The sequence below is a fragment of the Bos indicus genome, chromosome 7 (assembly GCF_029378745.1).
Source record: "Bos indicus isolate NIAB-ARS_2022 breed Sahiwal x Tharparkar chromosome 7, NIAB-ARS_B.indTharparkar_mat_pri_1.0, whole genome shotgun sequence".
Lineage (NCBI taxonomy): Eukaryota > Metazoa > Chordata > Mammalia > Artiodactyla > Bovidae > Bos > Bos indicus.
This window is the reverse complement of record NC_091766.1, coordinates 52305084-52319013: the sequence shown is the minus strand read 5'-3', so window position 1 is coordinate 52319013 and position 13930 is coordinate 52305084. Positions and strand designations below refer to the sequence as shown.

General features: G+C 39.3%; 1 protein-coding gene across 3 annotated transcripts in view; it reads left to right on the top strand.

The window, feature by feature from the left end:
• The window catches only part of DIAPH1 (diaphanous related formin 1), a 113639-nt gene that overhangs the window by 85093 nt on the left and 14616 nt on the right, over positions 1-13930 (top strand). For all 3 annotated transcript variants that reach the window (XM_070792074.1, XM_070792073.1, XM_070792072.1), the window contains one exon: positions 11468-11566. In XM_070792074.1, coding sequence (XP_070648175.1) covers positions 11468-11566 — 99 coding nt within the window. The remainder of the gene's footprint in view (positions 1-11467; positions 11567-13930) is intronic.

The following is a 13930-nucleotide window of genomic DNA, read 5'->3' as shown; positions in this document are numbered from 1 at the left end:
GTTTCAGCTTTAGCATCATTCCTTCCAAAGAAATCCCAGGGCTGATCTCCTTCAGAATGGACTGGTTGGATCTCCTTGCAGTCCAAGGGACTCTCAAGAGTCTTCTCCAACACCACAGTTCAAAAGTATCAATTCTTCAGCGCTCAGCCTTCTTCATAGTCCAACTCTCACATCCATACATGACCACGGGAAAAACCATAGCCTTGACTAGACGGACCTTTGTTGGCAAAGCAATGTCTCTGCTTTTGAATATGCTATCTAGGTTGGTCATAACTTTCCTTCCAAGGAGCAAGCGTCTTTTAATTTCATGGCTGCAGTCACCATTTGCAGTGATTTTGGAGCCCCAAAAAATAAAGTCTGACACTTTCCACTGTTTCCCCATCTATTTCCCATATGTATATTGTATTAAGTATGTATGTATGTATTGTACACATCCTTAATATGTACAATTCCATGGTCTTTTTGTATATCACACAGTGGTGCAGCCACTGCATTAATTCTAGAACATTCTCAATACATAAAAAAGAAACCCTCAATTCATTAGCATTCAGTCTCCACTTCCTTTTCCCCCAGCTTGGCAACCACTAATCTACTTTCTGTCTCAATTTGCCTGTCCTATAGATGTTTTGTATCAGTGTAATCACACAATATTTGCACTTTTGTGTCTGCCTTTTCTAGTAACCATTTGCAAGGTTTGCACGGTTCACCCATGTTGCAGCATGTATTAGCACTTCATTCCTTTTTATGGCCTAATAATTTTGGGCGGCTCCAAAATCACTGCAGATGGTGATTGCAGCAAGGAAATTAAAAGACGCCTACTCCTTGGAAAGAAAGTTATGACCAACCTAGATAGCATATTCAAAAGCAGAGACATTGCTTTGCCAACAAAGGTCCATCTAGTCAAGGCTATGGTTTTTCCTGTGGTCATGTATGGATGTGAGAGTTGGACTGTGAAGAAAGCTGAGCGCCAAAGAATTGATGCTTTTGAACTGTGGTGTTGGAGAAGACTCTTGAGAGTCCCTTGGACTGCAAGGAGATCCAACCAGTCCATTCTGAAGGAGATCAGCCCTGGGTGTTCATTGGAAGGATTGATGCTAAAGCTGAAACTCCAGTACTTTGGCCACCTCATGGGAAGAGTTGACTCATTGGAAAAGACTCTGATGCTGGGAGGGATTGGGGGCAGGAGGAGAAGGGGACGACAGAGGATGAGATGGCTGGATGGCATCACCGACTTGATGGACGTGAGTTTGAGTGAAATCCGGGGGTTGGTGATGGACAGGGAGGCCTGGTGTGCTGCGATTCATGGGGTTGCAAATAGTTGGACACGACTGAGCTACTGAACTGAACTGAATACTCCATTGTATGACTATACATTTTGTCTTTCCATTTGTCAGTTGACAGACGAGTTGTTTCTGTGTTTTGGCTGTTACGAATAATGCTGCTATGAATATTTTCTTCCTTTTTTAACTGAGCTGTTTCAGAGATAAAGTACCAACATCATGGCCTTTTACCCCTAAATTCTTAAGCATGTTTCTCCTAAGTTACAAGGGCATTCTTTTCCATAACCACAGTGAAGTTACCAGATTTAGGAAATTTATCATTGATATAACACTGTTATCTAATATACAATCCATATTCAGACTTTACTGATTTAATTAGTGATTTTAAACATCTTAAACAGTGTTTAAAAATTACAAATTTTTTTATTAAGTGAAATTCATTTAACATAAATTAACCAATTAAAGTGGATAGTTTGGTGGCATTGAAATGATGTAGGAAGTATTTCCTCTCTTTCTATTTTCTGAAGGAGATTGGCATTAATTTTTCTTTAAATGTTTGGTAAAATTCTCTAGTGAAGCCTTGTGGCCAGGAGATTTTCTGTTCAGGAGACTTTTAGTTATGAATTCAGTTTTTTAAATGATTTCAGTAGGACTCAAGTTACCTGTTGCATCCTGGTTGACTTTTTGGTAGTTTGTGGGTTTTGAAGAATTGGTCTATTTTTTGGTAGATTGTTCAGTTTATAAGTACTAAATTATTTATAGTGTTCTCTTATTATCCTCCTAATGGCTGCAGGATCTAAAGTCATATTGCTTTGTTCCTGATATTGGAGACAGAGAGGTCTTCTCTGTTTTTACCTTTGTCAGCCTTTCTAGAGGTTTATATTGATTTATTTTTTAAACCAGCTTTTTGTGTCACTGACTTTTTTCTGTTGTTTTATTGTTATTGATTTCTGTTCTTTTATATTTCCTTCCTTTTGCCTGCTATGGGGTTTTTTGTTTTTTCTTCTTCTTCTTTTCTAGTTTCTTTTTATTTATTTATTTATTTTTATTGAAGGATAATTGCTTTACAGAATTCCATTGTTTTCTGTCAAACCTCAACATGAATCAGCCATAGACATACGTATATCCCTTCCCTTTTGAGCCTCCCTCCCAACTCCCTCCCCATCCCACCCCTCTAGGTTGATACAGAGCCCGTTTGAGTTTCCTGAGCCATACAGCAAATTCCTGTTGGCTATCTATTTTACATATGGTAATGTAAGTTTCCATGTTACTCTTTCCATACATCTCACCATCTCCTCTCTTCTCCCCATGTCCATAAGTCTGTTCTCTATGTCTGTTTCTCCATTGCTGCCCTGTAAATAAACTCTTCAGAACCATTTTTCTAGATTCTATATATGTGCATTTTTCTAAAAGTAGGAAATTACTGATTTGAGTTCTTTCTTTTCTAATGTAAACTTCAGTTCAGTTCAGTGGCTCAGTTGTGTCCAACTCTTTGAGACCCCATGGACTGCAGGACACCAGGCTTCCCTGTCCATCACCAACTCCTGGAGCCTATTCAAACTCATGTCCATTGAATCAGTGATGCCATCCAACCATCTCATACTCTATCGTCCCCTTCTCCTCCCGCCTTCAATCTTTCCCAGCATCAGGGTCTTTTCCAATGAGTCAGTTCTTCGCATCAGGTGGCCTAAGTATTGGAGTTTCAGCTTCAGCATCAGTCTTCCCAGTGGATATTCAGGACTGATTTCTTTCAGGATTGATTAGTTTGATCTCCTTGCAGTCCAAGGGACTCTCAAGCGTCTTCTCCAACACCACAGTTCAAAAGCATCAATTCTTCAGTGCTCAGCTTTCTTTATAGAAAGCTCTCACATCCATACATGACTACTGGAAGAATCATAGCTTTGGCTAGACAGACTTTTGTTGGTAAAGTAATGTCTCCACTTTTTAATATGCTGTCTAGATTGGTCATAGCTTTTCTTGCAAGGAGAAAGCATCTTTTAATTTCATGGCTGCAGTCATCATCTGCAGTGATTTTGAAGCCCAAAAAATAAGTCTGTCACTGTTTCCATTTTTTCCCCCTCTATTTGGACTGGGTGCCATGATGTTGGTTTCCTGAATGTTGAGTTTTAAGCTAACTTTTTTACTCTCTTCTTTCACTTTCATCAAGAGGCTCTTTAATAGTTCTTCACTTTCTGCCATAAGGGTGGTGTCATCTGCATATCTGAGGTTATTGATATTTTTACTGGCAATCTTGATTCCAGCTTGTGCTTCATCCAGCCTGGCAATTCACATGATGTACTCTGCATATAAGTTAAATAAGCAGGGTGACAATATACAGCCTTAACGTACTTCTTTCCCAATTTGGAACCAGTCTGTTGTTCCATGTCCAGTTCTAACTGTTGCTTCTTGACCTGCATACAGATTTCTCAGGAGGCAGGTCAGGTGGTCTGATATATCCATCTCTTTAAGAATTTTCCAGTTTGTTGTGATCCACATAGTCAAAGGCTTTGGTGTAGTCAATAAAGCAAAAGTAGATGGTTTTTTGACATTCTCTTGCTTTTTCTATGATCCAGTGGATGTTGACAGTTTGATCTCTGGTTCCTCTTCCTTTTCTAAATCCAGCCTGAACATCTGGAAGTTCACAGTTCATGTATTGCTGAAGCCTGACTTGGAGAATTTTGAGCATTACTTTACTAGCATGTGAGATGAGTGCAATTGTGCGGTAGTTTGAGCATTCTTTGGCATTGCCTTTCTTTGGAAATGGAATGAAAACTGACCTTTTCCAGTCCTGTGGCCACTGCTGAGTTTTCCAGATTTGCTGGCATATAGAGTGCAGCACTTTGACAGCATCATCTTTTAGGATTTGAAATAGCTCAACTGGAATTCCATCATCTCCACTAGCTTTGTTTGAAGTGATGTTTCCTAAGGCCCACTTGACTTTGCATTCCAGGATGTCTGGCTCTAGGTAAGTGATCACAGTATCGTGGTTATCTCTGTCATGATCTTTTTTGTTTAGTTCTTCTGTGCATTCTTGGCACTTCTTCTTAATATCTTCTGCTTCTGTTAGGTCCATACCATTTCTGTCCTTTATTGTACTCGTCTTCGCATGAAATGTTTCCTTGGTATCTCTCATTTTCTTGAAGAGATCTCTAGTCTTTCTCATTCTCTTGTTTTCCTTTATTTCTTTGCACTGATCACTGAGGAAGGCTTTCTTATCTCTCCTTGCTATTCTTTGGAACTCTGCATTCAAATGGGTAAATCCTTCCTTTTCTCCTTTGCCTTTCACTTCTCTTCTTTTGTCAGCTATTTGTAAGGCCTCCTTACAAATAGCTCCAGACAACATGTAATGTAAACTTAGCAAGTCAATTTCCCTCTCAGCAGTGCTTCAACTATGCCCCATACATTTTGATATGTCAGACTTTCATTTTCATTCATTTCTAATGTATTTTTAAGTTTTATCTTGAGTCTTTCTCTTTGGACCCACAAATTATTTAGAAGTGGTTCTTTAGTTTCTAAGTGTTTGAATATTTTCTGTATCTTTCTGTTATTTATATTAACAGTTTGATACCTTTATGGTCAGAGAACATGATCTATGATTTTAACCCTTTAAATTTGTTGAGGTTTATTTTATGGCCCAAGTAGATATTTTTCTTGGTAGATATTCAGTGAGCACCTTAAAAGAATTTATTCTGCTATTGTTGGGTGAAGTGTTCTGTATATATCAATTAGACCCTGTTGATTGATTTTACTGTTCACTTCTATATCTTTGATGATTTTTTGTATAGAGTTCCAGCCATTACTGAGATAGGATATTAATATCTTAAAGTATTATCATGGCTTGGCTATACTGGTCTTCTCATTTCATCTCTTAGCAGTCTTTGTTTCTTACATTTAAGGCTCTGTTGTTTGGTACATGACACATTTAGAGTTGTTATGTCTTCCTGGTGGTGATGGTTGTTCTGTTGCCAAGTCACGTCCTGCTCTTTGCCACCCCATAGACTGCAGCATGCCAGGCTTCCCTGTCCCTCACCATCTCCTGGAGTTTGCCCACATTCTTGTCCATTGAATCAGTGATGCCATCCAACCATCTCATCCTCTGTCGCCCTCTTTTTTTGCCTTCCATGTTTCCCAGCATCAGGGTCTTTTCCAAGGAGTTGGCTGTTCCCATTAGGTAGCCAAAGTGTTAGAACTTCAGCTTCAGCATCAGTCCTTCGAATGAGTATTAAAGGTTGATTTTCCTGAAGATTGGCTGATTTGATCTCCTTGTTGTCCAAGGGACTCTCAAGTCTTCTCCAGTACCACACTTAGAAAGCATCAATGCTTTGGCGCTCTGCCTCCTTTATGGTCCCACTCTCACATCTGTACATGACTGCTGGAAAGTCCATAGCCTTGACTATATAGACCTCTGTCGGCAAAGTGATGTCTTTGCTTTTTAAGACATTGTCTAGGTTTGTCATAGATTTCCTGCCAAGGAGCAATCATCTAATTTCATGGCTGCAGTCACAATCTGCAGTGATTTTAGAACACAGGAAGAAGAAATATGTCACTGCTTCCACTTTTCCCCCTTCTATTTGCCATGAAGTGATGGGACCAGATGTCATGATCTTAGTTTTTTTAATACTGAGTTTTAAGTTGGCTTTTTCACTCTCTCCATTCACTCTCATCAAAAGGTTCTTTAGTTCCTCTTTGCTTTCTGCCATTAAAATGGTATCATCTGCATGTCTAAGGTTGTTGGTATTTCTCCCAGCAATCTTGATTCCAGCTTGCCACTCATCCAGCCTGGCATGTTGCATGATGTGCTCTTGTATATAAGTTAACAGGGTGACAATAAACACTCTTAAAAACAAAAAACACCCTTGTCATTCTCCTTTTTCAGTTTTGAACCAGTCAGTTGTTCCATATAAGGTTCTAACTGTTGCTTCTTGGCCCACATACATGTTTCTCAGGAGACAGGTAAGATGGTCTGGTATTCCCATCTCTTTCAGAGTTGTTCACAGTTTGTTATGATCCACACTGTCAAAGCCTTTACTCAATGAAACAGAGGTAGATGTTTTTCTGAAATTCCCTTGCTCTCTCTGTGATCCAGCTAATGTTGGCAATTTGATCTCTGGTTCCTCTACCTTTTCTAAACCCAGCTTGAACATCTAGAAGTTCTTGGTTCATGTACTGTTGAAGCCTAGCTTGGAGAATTTTGAGCATAACCTTACTAGCATGTGAGATGAGTGCAATTGTCCGGTAGTGTGAACATTCTTTGGTACTGCCCTTCTTAGGAATTGGGATGAAGATTGACCTTTCCTAGCCATGTCACCACTGCTGCGTTTTCCAAATTTGCTGACATATTGAGTGCAGCCCTTTAATAGCATCATCTTTTAGAATTTTAAATTCCATCTCTGCTGGAATTCCATCATCTCCACTAGCTTTATTGGTAGCAATGCTTCCTAAGGCCCACTTGACTTCACACTCCAGAATGTCTGGCTCTGGGTGAGTGGACCGCACTCTCATGGTTATCCGGGTCATTAAGATCTTTTTTTGTACAGTTCTTCTGTGTACTCATGCCATCTCTTCTTGATCTGTTCTGCTTCTGTTAGGTCTTTACCATTTCTGTCCTTCATTGTGTCAATCTTGGGATGAAATGTTTCTTTGATATCTCCAATTTTCTTAAAGAGATCTCTAGTCTTTGCTCTTCTGTTGTTTTCCTCTATTTCTGTGCATTGCTCATTGAAGAAGGCCTTCTTGTCTCTCCTTATTGTTCTCTGGAACTCTGCATGCGGTTGGGTATACCTTTCCCTTTTGCCCTTTGCTTTTCACTTCTCCTCTTTTCTCAGCTATTTGTAAAGCTTCCTCAGACAATCACTTTGCCTTCTCCCCTCTCTTTGGGATGGTTTTGTTGACTGCCTCCTGTACAATATTATGAACCTCTGTCCATAGTTCTTCAGGCATTCTGTTTACTAAATCTAGTTCACCTCCGCTGTGTAACATAGGGAATTTGACTTAGATCATACCTGACTGGCCAAGTGGTTTTCTCTACTTTCTTTAAGCCTGAATTTTGCTATGAGAAGCTCATGATCTGAGCCACAGTCAGCTCCAGGTCTTGTTCCTGCTGACTGTATAGAGCTTTTCCATCTTCAACTACAAAGAATGTAATCAATCTGATTTTGGTATTGACTATTTGGTGATGTCCATCTGTAAGTTGTCTCTTGTGTTGTTGAAAAAGGGTGTTTGCTATGACCAGTTCTCCTGGAAAAATTCTGTTAGCCTTTGCCCTGCTTCATTTTGTATTCCAAGGCCATACTTACCTGTTTATTCCAGGTATCTCTTGACTTCTTACTTTTGCATTCCAGTCTCTTATGATGAATAGGACATCTCTTTTTTCGTGTTAGTTCTAGGATGTCTTGCAGATCTTCATAGAACTGATCAGCTTCTTTGGCATCGGTGGTAGCAGCATAGACTTGGATTACTGTGATGTTCAATGATTTGCCTTGGAAACGAACTGAGATCGTTGTGTCATTTTTGAGGTTACACCCAAGTACTGCATTTCAGGTTCTTTTGTTGACTATGAGGGCTACTCCATTTCTTCTGTGGGATTTCTGCCCACAGTAGTAGATATAACAGTTATCTGAATCAAATTCACCCATTCCCGTCCATTTTAGTTCACTGATTGCTAAGATGTTGGTGTTTACTCTTGCCATCTCCTGCTTGGCCACATCCAATTTACCTTGATTCATGGACCTAACATTCCAGGTTCCTGTGTAATATACTGTTCTTTACTATCATCGTTGAATTAATTGGATTTTACTGTCATCACCAGACACATCCATAACTGAGCATCGTTTCCACTTTGGCCCAGGTGCTTTATTCTTTTTGGAGCTATTAGTAGTTATTCTCTGTTCTTCCTCGGTAGCATGTTGGACACTTCCTGACCTGGGGGGCTCATCTGTCAGCAAGAATTCTGGGTTGGTTTGCCATTCGCTCCCCCGGTGGATCACATTTTGTCAGAACCGTCCACTATGACCCGTCCGTCTTGGGTGGCTCTGCATGGCATGACTCATAGCTCGTAGCTTCACTGAGTTAGACAAGTCCCTTCACCATGACAAGGCAGTGATCCTTTAATCATCATGTAATGTCCCTCATTGTCTCCAGCTATTTTCTTTGCTCCGAAATCTGTTCATTGGATAGCGTATAGCCACTGTACTTTTTTTTTGTTTGTTTATGCTTGCATGGTATATCTGTTTTTAGCCTTTTACATTCAGCCTTTGTATTTGAAGATTTCTTACAGACAACATATTATTGTATCTTTTGTTAACCTACTCTGCCAGTGTTTTGTGTAGGTCTCAGCCTAGCAGTGCTGTTACCTGGGCGTGTCTGGGGGCAATCACGTGGGCCAGTGTTGTAGCTGGACCAGCCTGTGTGGTTCTTACTATGATTGCAAGGTGCACCTCAGCAACACGCATCAGAGAACGCCAAAACACAAGGTTTCATTGCTGGCAGGTCCTGACACAGCATGCCTTAGGCACATGTTAAAGGAGTAAGAAGAGACATGGGTAGGGGGCCACAGGCCATCCCTGCGCTTCAGCCTTTACTGAGGTGGAGGGTGAGATGCCTGGGGTTTAGATCTTTATATTAAAGGTAACTACTGATATGTTACGGCTTAAGTCTGCCACTGTGTTTTCTGTATGTTTCCTCTTTTTCCTTACTTTTCTGTGGGTTTTTTAAAAAATATTTTTTATACCATTTTGATATATTTTTAATGCCTGAGTATATCACTTTATACAGTTTGCTTAGGTATTGCTCTCGGTATTGTATTATTATGTACTTATCCCAGTCTAATGATTTGTGTCTTACCAGTCCGTGTGAAGTATAGAAACTGTATTTCAATTTTGGTCCCTATACCTTCCCCAATTTTTAGACATAATAGTATTTCCTCCACATGGGGATACTCCATTTTGGTGAAACTGGAAGTTGGTATGCTTGTCTTTTATCTGTCATCTTTACTAAATTGTTCATTAGCAGTTCTTCATTACTTCTAGTACTTGTCTTGAATTCTACATATAGTTGTATTTTATTTTTATCTTATCACCAAGCAACACAAGTCTATTTTTCTATTTTTCAACATCAGCAGTGATCTCTGTCTTTCATTTTACTGTATAAATGAGAGATTTACTTGCAGTTTGCCGCTCTGCTTCTAAGTTTTTATGATACAGTCTGGGTGTTTTAAGTCTAAATTTTTATCTGACTACCTCTGATTTTCATTTTTATATGATCTGTCTTTAGATCCTCTCTGACTTCACTCCAGCTCTCCCCCTCATTCCATCCACTCCACCAGTAATGAGGTTTTTGTTTTTCTTCTTTCCATCAGGCTTTTGCATTTGTTGTTCCTGCTGCCTGAATTGCTTTGGTTTCTCACCTTATAAAAGGTTTTTACTGTCATGTGACATTCTCACTAAAACCTTCCCTGGTCACCCCACTCAAGTTATAATTCATCCCCTCATCTAAACCCCCAATTCTCTTCCCTACTTGGTTTTCTTTTCATAGCACTTATGATCACTATGTACTATTTTATCTATTAGCTGATTTATTGTCTGTTTCTCTTTGTTAGAATATAAGTTCCATGAAGGCAGGAGTTTTTCTATATTTTGTATTCCTGGTGCCCGGAACAGAGCCTGGCACATATGGGTACTCAATAAGTCTTTATTTAAATAACTAATCTTCATCTATTTAGCATTTTCCTTCTTCAGTTAGAAGTATCAGGCCAAAGGATGTGTTTTTTATTAATAGTTCTTTGTATCATTTGCCATATAACTTTCTTTTCATTTGTTTTCTTTCTTATTTATTTATACCAGGTAATACTTTTCAATGGTTTAAAACTCAAATAGTATAATAGGGTTTGTGTTGAATAGTATTCCTCCCATGTCCATACTCAAGCACCCTGCTCTTCTCCTCAGAAGCAATTCGCTTTGTCACTTTCTTGATACTCCTTACCAAGATAGTCTCATACAGCTTTCTGAAAAGTTGACAAAATATTTTACAACTGTCTGCCCAGTCCTATTTTCCTTTCTACCTGCTCCTCAGTCCTTCTCAGCGGGCAGCGTACATCATTTTTGAGAGAATGTTACTAGCTAGCTGTCGTGCCAAGTGCTGAGGGAGTGATACAGCGAAGGATTATTTTGCCCATGCTCTTGAAGTTCAAAATCCAAATGGGGTGGGAAGGTATGCACACTTAAAAAGAAACACAGGATTTAAAAAGATCAAGATGATACATGTGAAATATCATGAACATTGAATTATTAATCGTTGAATGAAATCTAAATAACAAATACCAGGAAAATTAGCTCTTCAATGCAGAGAGTGACTCCATTATCAGGGAAGAATACATTGGCTTTGGATAATCTGAGAAGAGTGTAGAAGAAGTATACAGTATACCTTCTGTGTGTGTATGAACATGATACTGAAGATCTTACTAGCAATATATTTTTACGCTGTATTTTCAGAGAAGAATAACAAAGTCTTTCTCTTGTGAAGGAGAGACTATGTTTGCTTATAACAAAGTCAGTGAGAGGACTTGCTGTAAAGATGTATCAGATACAGTGGGGATTCAGGGAGAAATCATAACCATTTGGGGAAATCAAGAAAATGTTTATAGGGAATTCATGATCAAGATAGGTCTTGAAAGAGAAGTAATAATAGCACAAAAGGATAACGCTAGTGGAAGACTCTAGTACAGGGACTGGCAAACCATAACTCTTAAGTGGACCACTTGTTTTTGTAAATAAAATTTCATTGGAGACATAGTCGTGCCCATTGGTTTATGTATAGTCTCTGACAGCTTTCCTGCTGTAGTGGCAGAGTTGAGCTGTTGAAATAGACCACAATAGTCTGCAAAGCCTAAAATACTTACTATTTGGTCTTCTACAGAAAGAATGTTTGCTGTTCCCTACAAGTAGATAGACTCTGGGTGAGAAAGTATTATTAACTATTAAAGAAATGAAAATGGCATATTTATTTCGGCTAGAGAGGGAAGTCACTAATAGAAGATTGGGTGGTTAAAGAGGAGGTTAGCTTGGAGGAACTTTAGTAGGAAGACCATTACGGATAGAGAAGTGAAGGCCTCTCTAGAATGGGACAGTAGTTCCTTTTGGGATAGATGTGGCCTGTCCTTAATCATCCTTTTCTAATCTTTCCCTCACTAGCCAAGAAGGATCAGGAAGGTGGAGAAGAAAAGAAATCTCTGCAAAAGAAAAAAGTGAAAGAGTTAAAGGTGTTGGATTCCAAGACAGCCCAGAATCTCTGTGAGTAACTGCGATCCCAGCAATTTGAAATGTGAAGGAGTTCTTCTGAGAGCCTAATTCTGGTGGATCCAGGGTCCCTTGATATGAAACTTAATAATTCTTGCTGTATACTTGGCATTGCATAGTAAATATCTGATATCTACTCCCTTCAATAGTACCACATGGTTGTTAGTATCTAGTTTTATGGTAAGAAAATAAAGGCAATAGGACTGTAAGGAATTTGCCTCATCACATAGCGAATAAGAGACCGGTCCGAGAGTTAAGCCTCAGGTTTTATTTCAGAGCCCTAAGTATGTCCATTGCATCCATAGAAAATCTAACAAAAATTTTCTACCCATCGCATATTTCCTTCTTTCTCATTTTCTTTTAAGTATTTCCTTTATAGGTGGGTACTGGCATGACTTCAGTTAAATGTAAAATAACTTTGTGGTTAGAACAAATAATGTAAACCCTGTGCTTCTCAGAGTAGGATCAGTAGCTTCAAAGACTTCTGTTCTGAACTTTATCCTTATACTCATAACTCTGTTTGCTGGCAAATTTCAGATCAAAACTCCTCTGCAGAGTTGTTATAGGTTGTATTTAATGATCAGGATGAATGTTCATTTTTTTGTTCACTCTAACTGTCGATCTCCTGACTTTATGTTGAGTAATTAAGATTTAAATATTCGTTCAACAAATATTTGAGGGTCTCCCAGCTTTCAGGCTCTATTAGGCACATACTAGGCACGTGTTCAGAGATGAAAGGGTATGGATTCCATAAAAGCCACTCACAGTGGGGTGACGTGGCTATTGCCCCCATTTTACCAAGTGAGAAAACTAAAGTTCAGATGTTACGACTTAGCCAAGATCACACAGTTAACTTCTGGGTATGTGTCCTCGTTAAGTCAGTAATATAATGAGAATAGTAAGCTTTTACATCATTCTTGACTATATAATATTAGATCATTGACAACAAATATCACTAAGTAGTGTCTGTAGGTAAGTCTTTTTATGGGAACTAAAGTGAAGTGAGGCATAATAGTTGCTCTTCTCAAGATTATCTCTAGCAACGTAAAAATGAGTGATTTTTATTTTAGAAAATGATAAAAGACTGTGGGTAGTACATTGTTATTTCCAGTTGAATGATATCAATATGGAAAACAAAATTTAGGAAGAGAATTGAGTTTAGGATGGTCTAGGAAGTATAGTTTAGTGATTCAGTGATTATTAAATGCCTTTTCTATGGCGGGGAGGCAAAACCGAATAAGGTCATCCTCATGAGCCATATGCCTGGTGGAGATGAAAAAGTAAATATGATAATAGCAGTTTGGTGAGTGCTGTGATGGAGGTGTGCGTGGATGATTATTAGAGCGCTGGGCAAGGTCTGGACCAAGTGGGAGGAGTGCTGGAGGGAGCTCAGCCTCGAGGTCATTCTAAGTGGGTTAAAACTTAACAGCAGACTAAAGGAAGGGTGAGGGCTGGCTTGTCTCATTTCAGGCATAGGGATCAGCGTGTGTGAAGGCACAGAGGCATGAGGTAACATTGTCCCAGTTCAGGAAGTGCAGTAGTTGAGAGCAGCTGAGTAAAGGCCATTTGTGGGGGAGTGGTGGTTGAAGAAGTTTTCAAGAAGTAGGCTAGATGATACAGACGTCTTGGTAGGCTTAGGCTAAGAGGTATGTATTTTGACCTGAAAACTGTGGAAGTTATTGGAGGGATTTTAATTAAAAAAAGTGAGAGATACAGCCCTCTGTAATTTTGGGGAGGACTACTTCAGCAGTGATTTTTGAGGCTGGATTGCTAGGAGATGGGGAGACGGGAAGATGTGTTATGTTATTGCTTTTAACTAGATGAGAGGTGATCAGGGCTGAAACTGAAGTTGTAAGAATGGATATGAAGGCAGAAGATACCAAGAAGAGAGAATTAATGGAACTTAGTGATTGATAGAGAGGAGAAAGATGTTTTCTTGGGTTAAGATCCCTCTATAGAGAGTGGAACCCTTTATGGAAGTAGAATCTGCTCCTGCTGGATTTTCCTGTCTTTTGTGGGGGAAGTGGTGGACGTGAATGAGAGGCTTAATGGTGGTGGGTAGAAATGATTGATTTAATTTTAGGACAGAATTTAAGATTCCTGTGGGACTCTCCAGGAGTGTATTAGGCATTTGGGTATATCAGGTGGAAGGTCTGACTGGAGATATGAATTTAGGAGGATAGCCTATGAGTCAGAGTTAAAACCATTAATTTACTTTTAAGGTTATTAACATTGAGGAGACAAGTAACAAAAAGGGGAGTCCTCAAAAAAACTGGAAAGGAGCAGCAAGGAAAATAGTCTGACACAGTCCTAAAAGTGGGAGTAGCGGTCGAATAAAATCAGGATCTGGCATTAGGA